The sequence below is a fragment of the Rhinolophus sinicus genome, chromosome 6 (assembly GCF_057876585.1).
Source record: "Rhinolophus sinicus isolate RSI-liver-muscle chromosome 6, RSI-T2T, whole genome shotgun sequence".
NCBI classification, from domain to species: domain Eukaryota; kingdom Metazoa; phylum Chordata; class Mammalia; order Chiroptera; family Rhinolophidae; genus Rhinolophus; species Rhinolophus sinicus.
In genome coordinates this window covers 7,328,438-7,341,263 of record NC_142506.1, presented here as the reverse complement: position 1 = coordinate 7,341,263, position 12,826 = coordinate 7,328,438, and the positions used below count along the sequence as shown (strand labels likewise).

Here is a 12,826-nt window from a genome sequence, read left to right as displayed (position 1 = left end):
CCCTTGTGGAAAGCTTTGGCTATCAGAAAGTGTTGAGTAGATCGCCATGCAAACAGGCCTCAGAGGTCAGATTCTCTACGCTCAGTCCATTGCATTTTGCTTACACATGAAGCTCCGGTGTGCAGAGTGAATGTGGTGAATGCATACATTAGTAGGGCTGGCTGGACATAAACAGCCAGCTGAAAGCGGGTGGACTGAGTAATGCCTGCAAGTGTGCAAATTCACATGGCACAGGTTGGGGCAAGAGGAAAGAGGGAAGGGAGCTCTGGTGGAGAAGCTAACTGTTCCCCAAATCCATGGCCCCTGTCACTAGCAAAGGCCACCCAGGCTGGGACTGCGTGCCCCTCTTGTACCTATGTGGGGCCACGTGATCAGGTCTCATCGATGGAATCGGAGCAGAAGTCGTTCACGTCATTTCTGGGCCATGGTGGTGAAGAAGTGGGTGGGACTTTCCTACCTTTTTCCCTCCAAGAGCTGAATGCCAGGAATTTTGAGGCCCAGGGGACGATACAGTCACGAAATACAGGGCCCTTTGTCCCTGAGTCCCACACTGACCAGGAATATTAGCAGTGGAGAGGTGTGTAAATAGAGCCTTTTGAGTTGAAGTCCTTGAAATGGGGAGGTTATTTGTTAGGGTAGACCGCACGGCCCTAACTTATACAAGAAGTGTCTTAAATAGATGAGGGAAATAGGAAAGAGAATTGGGCAGATGGGACTGGAAAGCGAAAAGATGTCCAGTAAAAAGCTGAGTGGCCAGAGATCTGGTCACGTTTCTGATGTATATGGCAGAAATCAACTTGAGCTCAAATGTTTTAACCATTTCAAACAGCTGGGGTTTTTGGATTAAACTGAAACCCAGAGAGATGAAAAGACACAGCTGACATCTCGCAGGGGCCATGGCTCATGGAAAGTGCTCTGGGATGAGAACCCTGATCTGCCAGCTCCCCGTCCACTGGGCACCCTAATGCCCCTAAGTGTGGCGTCTCCCATACACTCTACACAGACAGGAGGCAAAGAACTGTAGGAAGTATCATTAATAGTTAGACATTTATAGCAGACTGGTTTTCAGGAAAGGTCACAGAACAACACCACAACTGAAAAGCAACAGAAAAGACAGAATGAAGCAGGTGGGTATCCCTGAAGAATGACGGGATTGGAAATGATTTCAGAAAATGCTCCCTGCTCCACCGTGGGTGTGCTCTGGGGGCTGGGGAAGGGGGCGGAGCTGCCGGTTTGGCTTTGTTCTCAGACACTGGCCAAGGATCCTCCCCCTGTGCGTTTTTCATCTCTGGTCTTATTTTAGCACCCAGCAGCCTTGCAGTGGGCTGGAGAGGCCCCCTGCCCCTGGTTGAGTTCATCTTCCCAATACCAATGGGAGCTGCCTCTGGGAAGAGCTGGGGAGAGGCCCAGTGAGGCAGTGGGTGTCTCTAGATTCCTCCCCTACTGGAAGCGGTTCCTTTGCTTGGAGCTGAGGCCGCTGAGCAATGAAGGGCAGCAGACTCAACTACAATTCAGTGAGCTGTGAACTTCTGGAAAAAGAGTCTCGGGGCATCAGAACTCAGTTCAATGGTTTAAAATACATGGGTGGGGTGGGGGGTAGGGATGGGGTAGAAGTAACTAGTTGTTCTGAACTAAGGGAAGCACTGGAAGTTGATTAGTGCAGAAAGCAAGCCAAACATGTTGTTTCTTAAACTTAAGGGTCCCAAGTACGTTGGTGTGGGTGTGCGAGTTTGTGTATTTTTCTCCATTTTTTTTTCTTAATTAAGGGTAGTTTTCTTCCCCCCACCTCTTTCTTCATGGTGACAGGCACTTTTGTAATGTCATTTGTATATCACAGTTCTGCCTTCACTGACGCTGGTCGCTCTGCCCAGTAGTCCTTTATTTGTCTTTTTCGCTTGGCTGACTCAATTTCGAGTAAAGCAAATGAGACTCATCTCTTCTAGGAAGGCTTCTCTACCCACCTCTCGCCGCACCCACCCAGCTCTTCCTCTTTTTATGAACTCTTCGCACCCTTCGCTTACTTTCATAATAGAACCGCACACTGTACGATAATTATAGGTACTGCCTGGAACCTGTTGTTCTAGAATTGGTATTGATGAGTTCCCGTTATCTATGGGACCAATTGTGAGATCTGGAGTTCATCTTTTACCGGGGTTGTGGTCTGACAAGGGGCTCTTTGCAAATTCAGGCATCTAAACCTGTGTAGCTCAACTCTTAGACGAGACTCAGAGAACACCTCTCCTGACTCGTCTGCAAAAGGGCTGTGTGAGATTCACGCTCGCTGCTGGACTTGCTTCCCAGTGAGTGTCCATGCCTGCCAGGAGTGGAAAAGCCAGAGATGCTGGTAGCTGGGGAAAGCTGTCCTTCCCTCCTCTCCTACCAAAGTGGGGGAGAAGGGCACAAGAAGATACATGGGCCTTTTTAGAGCTATTCAATGTACAGACTTTCCCCTACGTCTGGGAAATTTCCCCCCTCTGATATTTGGTGAGAATTTGGCCACATCTGCCCCAGGTTTAAGTTGAGATGCAGAGGCAGGGAAGCAGAGAGTGGGGGCAGGGAGAGGCAGGCGCTTCCACACCCTGGGGGCTGCAGGAGGAACTGCAGAGGGGGCAGCTGAGTCAGGGACAGCAGGGACAGGGCCTGCAGCACAAGCAATGGATTCTTCAGGAGCAGTGGAAGCACGGTCCTCACCGGCCTAGTGCTCCGCTGTGATTCTGGTTACACTTCCGGCTTCTGGCTTCATTCGGCCCGTTTCCTAAGCCTTCCTCTCCACCCTGCCCTAGTTACTCTGTGAGCCACCAGGCAGTCTCTCAGTACATTTCTTTTAAATCAGGCAGGGTTAGATTCCTTTTTGCTTGTCACTAGGAAACAACCTCGAATATACCTAATGCCCTACTATGTGCTTACCCATCTTATGCTTTATAGATCACTTACTGTAAGGTGGCTATTAAAATGCCCATTTAACAGAGAAAGATGCTGAGATTCAGATATGTATATTTCCCACAGTCACACACAAGGAAGAGGTAGAACTGGAATTCTAAAGCCAGTCTGCCTCACTAAGGAAAGCACCCTGATTTTCAGTATACACCATATTGTCTAATGCAGTGCTGGGCACAGAGAGAGCACTGATGGATGGATGGAAGCGTAGGTGAATGGATGTGTGGGTGGGTGGATAGATGGGGAGATGGATGGATGAATGGATGGTCAGGTAGATGGGTGGGTGGATAGAAGGGTGAATGGGTGGATGAATGAATAGATGGGTGGGTGGGTGGGTAGATGGATGGATAAATGGATGGTTGGCCAAAAATACGTTTGCATACTTGTGGAAGAAGCTGTAATCCTTTTTTGCATTGTTTTAAAGACACTTATGAGGAATACAAGGAGGGGACCTATGTGATCATCCCTGAGGCCTCCAGATCCCATGCTGGGATTATCTTTCCAGACATAGTGTAAAAGGCGTGTGACTTTCCCACTCAAAAGGGAAAGGCTGGCAAGTCCACTGCACGGGAGCTAAGCAGCAAGTCAGCTAGCGAATATCCCTGCATTTCTCTGACAGTCCTCGCGAGCCTCACTTGGGAAGTTTAGAAGTCCCTGATGAACAATCACTAACGAATGAACCAACCAAACGAAGCAAGGGGCTGACGCTCGGGCAGCCGGAAGCCACGGCAGTGAGAGGGGAGCCGCCGGGGCGCGCACGTCGCACAGACACAGGGCGGGGGAGGCGCGCTTCCCACCTGACGTTCTCGTAGCGGTGGATGTAGATGCGGTGGAACTGGTGCTGCAGGTGCTCGTCCTCCACGTTCGTCATGTCGTTGATCATTTCCAGGACGACGAACCGGGGCAGCACGGACAGCACGAGCCGCTCCTGGAACACAGCACGGAGAGGGACAGGCTTAGCCTGACACTGCGCCAGCGATGGGCGGTGGACAAGATAGAAGCCGTGGGGCTCTTCACTAAATTCCTTGAGGAATTGCTAATTTCATAGGAGTCTACGACCATGACAAACGTCTACTGTCTACTTGTCACTTTCCAAGCGCTGTGCTGGCTGTTGGGTGTATAGTGTGAACCAAATGGAGAGGGGGGACCTCATTCTGGGGCTCATATTGTAATAGGGGACAGGAACATTAAGTATACACACTCACAAAATGTGACAAGTGCCATGCAAACACAGGTCATGCTCAGGGAGTATAATGGTTGACATGATTCAAATCAGGGCTTAGGAATAACCTTTCTGAGAATGGGTATCTGATATTTAAAAGGATACATGAAAGTTTGGAATGAGCCAGCCCAGTGTCGTGCAAGGAGAAGAAAGCTCCAGGAAAAGGAAACAGCAAGTGCAAATGCCCTGAGGCCAAAAAAAAAAAGAGCCCTGGTGTGGCTGCAGGGTGGTGTTATAGGGTGTGGTGACAAGCAATGAGGCTGGAGGTGGAGACAGATGTTACAGGCCTATGGAAGATGTTAGCATTTAATGCCAACTACACTTGGAAGCCACTAAGTGGTGCTAAGCAGAGGCATGACACAAACTGCTTTACATTTTGAAAGACCATCCTGGCTATGGTTTGGAGACTGAATTGTGGGGTGGGGGCCACGGGTAGAGGCCGAGAGATCAATTGGCGAGGCTCCTGCAGTGGTCCAGGTCAGAGGTGACATGGGACAAGACGCACAGGATTGGGGACCAACTGAGATGGAGGAGAGAAAGAGGGCACAGCCATGGTGATGGCTAGGTTTTGAGTTCGGTTGATGGAGAGAATGCACTATGTTTATTGAAACAAGGACTATGTGAAAGAAACTGGGTTTAGGAGTCGCTGCCTCTTTATCAAGAGGAGAGGAAATGAGACATAACAGTCTGAAAGTAGGGACCTAACACTTAATGAGTTAGTATTTTCCCCTTGTGATCAGCACAGCAGATCAAAAAAACAAAACAACTGGTCAACTAGCAACATGAACTAAATCCTAGAAAGATGGCATCTTGTAGAACCTGGGCAAAAATCTGGCTGCTTTGCTATATAATTCACTCTAGTGTGGAACTGAGTTTAAGACAAGTGCATTCTAATCATCACAGTTTCTCGTATCTTCATCATTGTTTATGGATCTTAAGCATTGCCACCATGCATTCTTTCATTCCTTCCTCGCAAACCCCAGAAAACAAGCAGGCACAAATAATGATCTTCATTCAACGGACAGACTGAGTCTAGGAGAGATGAAATTACTTGCACGACTCGAACAGTTACCAGTGGCAGTACCAGAATGCAATTCTGTACCATGTTATTCCTCGATGGGATTCTTGGTGAGAGGGGAAAAGCCCTGGGTTTTGAGTCTGGCGGGTGTTTGGATCCTGCCTCTGTCATTTAACAGTAAGGTAGCATTAGGTGAGCTACACCATCCCTGTGCCGTATGTCCCTAATCTGACAAATAGCAATGACACCATCTACTTCACAGGGCTGCTGGGAGAATTCAATGAAATAAAATATGTCACGGCCTGGTGTTAAGCTCCTTCCTTCTCTCTGCTCCCTTTAACCCTGCTCTCATGCAAAGGGCTTTGTTAATGAAGTGCTCACGCGTGTCAGATGATGAGGCTTTTCCCTCTCTTGAAAGCTGTCTCATTGTGGGACCGATAGGCATGCTTCTTGCAAATGCCCTGGCATCATGTCCCTTTCATGTTCATTACCGCGATCTGTCTACTTTCCAGGTACTTGAGGACCTGTTCATGCAGTCACTGCCGAATGGGAGTCGGGGCTAATTGCAGTTTTGAGGGGCACTCAGTGCCTGAGAATAGTAGATGCTAACTCAGTATTTCCTAAATAAACACACGGACACATCACAGGCACAGACTGTGTCCAGCTCATGGATGCACCCCCTACGGTGGCCACCAGAGGCCCTAGCAAAGGATACATTCGTTAAGTCGCAATGCATGTTCGATCCCCAAGTATGACAGCAAGGCTTCAATGGGACATATTTTAAATAAAATTTTAATAGCGAAATTCTCCGGTACCGAGGCTTGCCAGCCCTCAGCCAGTCCTGCTACTGGCAACTGCCCCCGTTCCTCCCTTTGTAAAACATTTTTCTGCCAGACACGGGCGTTTGCCTGGAGTCTGCTCATGAAAGCCTATTTGCAACACTTTTGTTTCCCTCCGATCTGTTGACTCCTTGAGAAACATCATTCAAGTCCCCTGAAAACACAATCTGAAAGAAAATGGGAAAGTTTGCCCCATAGTACATTTCCCTGCTCCCGCTGAGGCACAATAAATGCCTTTCAGCTTCGGAGATCAGAGGTAGAAGACACTCTCCTTGAGCCCCACTGGGGTCCAGCGTGGCCCCTGTGCTCCCTGTCTGCACATCTTTTCTCCCTGGGTTTTTTCCATTTGCATGAAAAGGGGCCCCTGGGTAGATTCAAAATGAATCAGTGGCTCCTGTCCAGATTTTCCTCTCATCTCATAACATGCTCTATTCATGTCATCGAAATGGCTTCACAAGCATCAATTGCTACAGTACACCCTGAGGGGAAGAAAAGGTGAAAGCACTGAGGGATTCAGGATCTTTATTTTATGCAAATAGTTATAGACGGGGAAGAGAAAGGGAGCAGGGCAGCCCCCTGACGCGGCAGCCTGTCTGGGTTTATGCACAGCAGGGCTTCTGAGTGGCTTCAGGAAGAACTCGCTCCTCTCAAGCTCTTGCCAACTGAGTGGCTTCTGCTGAACCCCTCTCAGCAGTGAAGGTCCAGGCACAGCTGCGAGATTTATTCTGAGATTACAGACAATAGCTTATTTTTTATCGATCACTCATATGTAGCACACCATGTGCTGTGTGTAGTATCTAATCAAAACCTCACATCAATCATGGGATGTGGTAAATCACTATTTTCACCCCATTTGACGTACGAGGATAACGAGATTCAAAGAGTGTAGGTGAAACCAGGCAGCCCAAGTCACGCACTTGGTAAGTGCAAGGTGGACACTCAAGGCCATGTTCTTTTTTCTCTGGAACTTGGATCATAGCTCATCCATTTATTCATTGTTTCGCCCGTCAAGGAGTCGGTGCTATGTGACAGGTGCAGGGCTGGGCATGGAGAGTCATCAGAAAACAAAAACCGGCACGGTACTTGCCTTTGTAGAGCGAATGTTCTAGAGATAATATATGGACCAGGGCAGAGATTAGGGGGCCTGGGGGCTGCTTTAGCTGGATGGCCAGTGAAGGACTCCTCAAGGGATCTGTCAAGCTGGGACCTGAATGACAGAGGAAGCAGTCCTTTGGAAAGCTAGGGAAAGATGCTTTAGGCACAAGGGAAGAGCAAGGACTTCGGTCCATTGTCTCATTAAATTCATTCATTCATTCATTCATTCATTCATTCATTCATTCGTTCGATGGGTTTTTACTGAGATTTTCCTATGGGAAAGTATATTAGACGCTATGAATACAGGGATGATATGGTCTTGGACTTTATTAGGGGGCATATGGGCTCAGTCTCAGAGATGACAGGCCCAGGAAGTGATAGTCGTGGTATCAGAGTGGTCCAGCGAAGGCAGTTAGCAGGAGTTTGACAAGCACTATGACAGTAAGGCAGGAACAGCCCTCACTAGAAATGGGGGCAGGTGACCCAGTGACTTAGGGCAGTCTGCTCTATTAGAGCAGGTGAGGTCCGGGAGCCTTGCGAGAGCTGGCAAGACATAGGAGAAGCTGGGCTTCTACACAGTTTATCATTAAGACTCAGAGCAAGATGGAGATCAAGAGGTCAAAACTTGGATCTGTAGAGACGAAACGAGGGGGACTTAGTTTCAGAACAAGGCATGTGTCATGGGGAGTACATGGGCTCCCCACCCCAGTGTTCTAAACCACGCAGTTATTCACATGAGTCATGCATTCGTTTGATCGTACTGGACCTGTGCCTGGGCTGCCTTCTCGACCTGGTCCGGTGAAGTGACACCACCTCCGTGAAGCCCTCCCCTGAATGCTGTGTAGATTTGCCTCCTTCCGTCCAGATTGGAACCTGCAGCAACTGCTGAGCCAGCACCTGTATACTTTAGAGCCCTAGAAGCTCTCCTGGCTGACCTGCACTTAAGCAGCTCTGGATTGCCTGATGCTGGACCCACTTTTTCCAGTCCCTCCGTCACACACATCAGCTGAGCAGGCTGAGTAGGGCTGAAAGTCCCCAGCTGGTGGAGAGCTGCCTGAATATCCACGGCTTCTATTCCATCTGCAGCCCCTTGCTGACCAGGGGTCACTGAGCTCGTTCCAAACATAATTACGTCAATTTTATCTGCTAGTACACTCACTCGATTTAATGAGACATTAAATATATAGGAGTGAGAGATTCTGTTTGTATGAAAATAGAATGGAATGCTTTGGAAAGACTTGGTAAAACTGAGTAACGAAAACATTGCTACCAAATTAGGCGTGGGCAAGACAGCGGTAAAAATTTGTGGGAACAACAGTTAAAATCCAGAAGTTGCTGTGATAATCTTGCAAGTACTTTTAAATTCTTACTCCATTTCAAGGAACTAGAAGTCTATTAACTATGGTCTCTGTAAGAAACAATAGATCTACGCTAAAAAACAAAACAAAACAAGTTTTGGCCTTATTTTAAAAGACCAGATAACGAACAATTACTTTATGTTTAAGTTACAAATAAAGTATGTAAGTATAATTTTTATAATTCTCCATTTTAAACAACTTTTCCAGTTAATTGCACAACCACCATCCTGACTGCCTTAGCCAAAGGGATTTTACAATTCTTATTTGGGTGTCTGTCACCCTCCCTACACTGTGTCGTATTTGAGAACCAAGATAATGTTTCCTCCACCTCCAAAACCCAGCATGGCCTTAGTAAGGAAGGGGTAGCCATATTGTGCTGATTCCTTTGGTGACAAAAAGCTAGATACCCAACTCAACACAGCTGAAAAAACGCAGGCTTTATCGTAAGAACACTGGGGTGTCTCGTAGAACCTAAGGGTAAAACAGAGGCTGGGCCTTCAGAACAAAAGGTCCCAGTGACCCAACTTGGGTACCTGCTTCTCCGGCAGGTTACCTCCATTCTTCTCTCTCACTCCCCAGCCATGGAGAGCTCTCCGTCTTTCCACCTTGTATCTTTGACCATTTTGAGAAGATTCTTGCTCAGATCGACTTGTCTGCATAAAAACTCTGCTTGGGTCAAACATCCAGTCCTGCCTAAGGCTCATGGTGAGAGGTGCAGCGCCACCATAAAAAGCATGGTCATTACTGGGGTGACCATGAAGAGGAGGGTGAGTTGGGTACAGAGAGAGGGAAGGCAGTCCCAGAAGGGGGGTGGGGACTTGGCAGGAAATGAAGGTGGACAATGCACTACCTAATGCACGTGTGTGGAAGAAACAGATGCATAAAAGATAAACACACGCAACTCAACAAAGGTCGAGCTCTGACAGGAGGGATGCGATGCAGAGCAGGGAACTGAAGTGAAGGTGAGTGAGGAAAAGGGCAGTGCAGTATGGCAGTCAGGTGTCAGGTGCATGGCCCTGGAGTTGGGCTCTGGCTTTGAACCCTAACTTTGCCCCTCCTGACTCTGTGACTGAACCTCTCTGTGCCACAATTTCCCCACCTGAGACTGGAGATGATAAAAATAGCATCTACTTCATAGGGTTGAATGAGTTCATATTTGTAAAAGAATTAGATAGTGTCTAGCACACTGCAGCCACAGCCCAAATGTTTGTGAAACTCACTGGCAAGTATACTTGCCTTAGAACTCTAATTGCATATTAGTGCTAAAGCTTAAAGCTTTGAAATTGAGGACATTACACAGGAAATATGGGAAAAATGAATTGAATATGCAAAAAGGCAATTGGGCTATAGTGAAAAACCCCCAGTCACACTCCTAATAATTAAAATATTTAAAAAAACTTGTCATCAAAATCTTGACTCTGGCATTTGAGTGTGTACCTTAAAGGCTTTTGTGGAATTTTCACCCGGAACTGTTACTGTTTCTGAAAGCTAAGTATGAACAAAGCTGTGTGGAAGCTGTGGTTTAATTGGCTCCAAAGGCATATTCTTTTCAGGCTGATTCAGCAAGAAGGCTGAGAGCCTGGATTAACACTCCTGTCAACTTGGAGGTGGTCTAAGACCCAGGAACACTGGTTCTGCTCATAAATGCCAAGACTAAAGGGTTTGGAAGTCAAGCTCAAGGTGAATCTTGGCTGAGATCAACAGCTGACTCATTCTGTGACTGTGATAACTTATATGCCTCCTTTGAGCCTCAGTTTCCTCATCTACAAAATGGGAATAACAACAGCTGCCTCCCAGGACTGTTGCCCACACTGAATGACAAAGTCCCTTTTACAGATCCTGGTACACAGTAGGTGCTTATGAAAAAGCAGTGGTCATCAGATGGGCTTTAATTCTTCTTAGTGGCGACCTCATAGGCCATGGCCAGCATGATGCTATGGTCCATAATCCATGACATGGAGTGTAATTTAAAGGATGAGGCACAAAATTCAGGTTTCAGGGACTTCTTTCGTGTTTTTTGTCTTTTAGAGGAGTTAAGATTTTCTCAGGTCTCTTCATTTAGTTAGCTCCTAGATATATCCAACTGGAAACCTGGAGACAAAGCTTTTTCCTCATTCTTTCATTTGCTAATCATTGCTGAAGGCCTACTGTGTGCCGGGAGACCCCAGTGCACAAGACCAGCCAAGGTCACGCCTCCTTCACAGATCACAGCGGCTCAGGTCTGTAACTTAGCTGCATGAACGCAGGCGACTTAGCCTCTCCAAGCCTCGTTTTACAGATGAGGGCTCTCTACTGGGATTATTACCAGGACCCAGTGACATAGGTTTTTTTCCATCTTGCTTAGCAGCAGTGGCCTACCATGGGTGTGTGAGGAAGAAGTGGGGAGTGCTGTGTACAAGGTGCTGGCAATAAGGGGGTTCTTTGTCTGTAGGGAATTTAAAACAATAATAAAAGGATGGAAAAGACTAAAAATTGTTCTGCCTTTTATTATCACCATTCACTGGCCATTTTAAACAGTATCAATGAAAAAATATTTCTCTCCACTCCCTAAGAGGTGGCTCAGTAAAGAACCTGGCATATAGTACATCCGCTTCCACTTTACTAGCTCTTGGAATATAGAAGGACCCAGGACAATGGCAACGCCAGCCTTTGCCGTAAGTCTGACCCTAACCGAGGCTCAGCACACCCGTGGTACCTTTAGTTGAGGGTCTAGTCTGATACATAAACAGCTCCAGCATCAAGAAATAAAAGGAAAGGCCCTTTGCTTCCCTTCAGTAATAAAATGATAAACGACAGGCAATATGACACTCAGGTGAGATGCTAAGCTCTCCCAAAAGGAATTTAGTCAAATGTGAGAAATAAAGAGCACTTGTGCTGAGCCCAGAAGATATTAGGCCCAGAATCTGTGGCTCAGCAGTCTCTCTCGAAAAATCTCTCTTTAAACACTTATTATGGCTTGAGGATTTCGAAGACTTTTTAGAGCGTGCTTGAAGGTTCTTTCAGACAACTTGTCCTACTTTTCTTAGACACCAAAAACACTGCTAAGCATTGTGCCGTTTTCAACAAGAAGCCACGGATGGGTAGGTTGGAAATCACAATGGCAAGGACTCAATTTGAGTCTTGTTTGTTTTTTTTGGCATGTGCTGACTAATTACTTGTCTGATCCTGGGCAAGGGAGGTGTAAATCTGAGTTTTCTTAGGTGTAAAACATGGACCTTCAGCCTCGTCCTGCCTACCTCACAGAGAGGCTTCATCGAGCACGAGCTATTCCAGCTGGATATTATGGTGCCTTAAAAAATTAGGAGTGTGCCTGACAGAGTCAGGGCAGAACGCTCAGGCAATGAGCAAAGGGGCAGAGAGTGCAGAGCAGATGGCAAGTCTGAGGCTGAGTTCAAGATGGTTGAAGGTTCTCTGGGAAGGGGGACGGGTCACAATTGAGACTTGACAATTCCACTGGATATCGTTTGGCATGGCCCTTGAATGCTAATAAAAAGGAATTTGACCTTTAGCCCATAGGGGACTAGGGAGCCAGTAAGTGATTTTTAAAGTCGGGGAGGGGGAGAAGGGGCGTATAAGGATTGCAAGGCTAGGGAACAGAGAAAATACATGACCAGGTGCTCTGAAGTAAGACAGATTAGGTTTGCAGCCATTTTCTAGCTGAGTGATTTTGCTTGAGCATAATTTCTTCTCTGTAAGACGGGAATGATACAGCCTTCCGTGGTGTTGCAAGTGTGTCATGTGAAAATGACAAACAGAGTCGCGGACATACTCGTATAGTAGGGGTTCAATAAATACTAATTGCTCTCTTTCTCCCCTTTTCTTCCCCACATTTCTTTCCTTCTACACGTTAAACTCCTAAAATGAACCAGAAAAGAAGGTTTGTATTGGATAACATAAAAGTGAACAGTTAGGTATGTAATGTATATAATATAATATAATGTAATGTAATATAATGTAATGTAATGTAATGTAATATAATATAATACAATATAATATAACATAACATAATACAACGGCAGCCACTTTCATCATGTGCCTTTTTCATAAGCCATAGTTGTCTACAATAATAACATCTTCCCGCTTCCTAGGAGGCTTTAAGTGGGGAGAAATGAGAGCTACGTTATTTGTCCAGCATCCTGCAGACCTTCTAGGAAGGGAGCCATGGGCAACCCACACTTACTCCAGCTGATAGACCGTGTTCATATGTGCCTGATAACTCCCCCTGGCTACTGCCCTCCACATTGGGTCTCGGCTTGGTTACGTCACTTGCGTTGGCCGGGGGAACAAGAGCAAACATGGCACACGTAGAGGTGTGAAATGTGCTTGTACACGAGTTTATATTTTCTCTCTCAATGCT

At 46.8% G+C, this 12,826-nt stretch overlaps 1 protein-coding gene across 3 annotated transcripts in view; it reads right to left on the bottom strand.

The window, feature by feature from the left end:
• Nucleotides 1–12,826, bottom strand: part of ADCY8 (adenylate cyclase 8) — a 173,556-nt gene that overhangs the window by 111,465 nt on the left and 49,265 nt on the right. For all 3 annotated transcript variants that reach the window (XM_019723897.3, XM_019723906.3, XM_019723925.3), the window contains exon 3: nucleotides 3,735–3,865. In XM_019723897.3, the coding sequence (XP_019579456.2) occupies nucleotides 3,735–3,865 (131 nt within the window). The remainder of the gene's footprint in view (nucleotides 1–3,734; nucleotides 3,866–12,826) is intronic.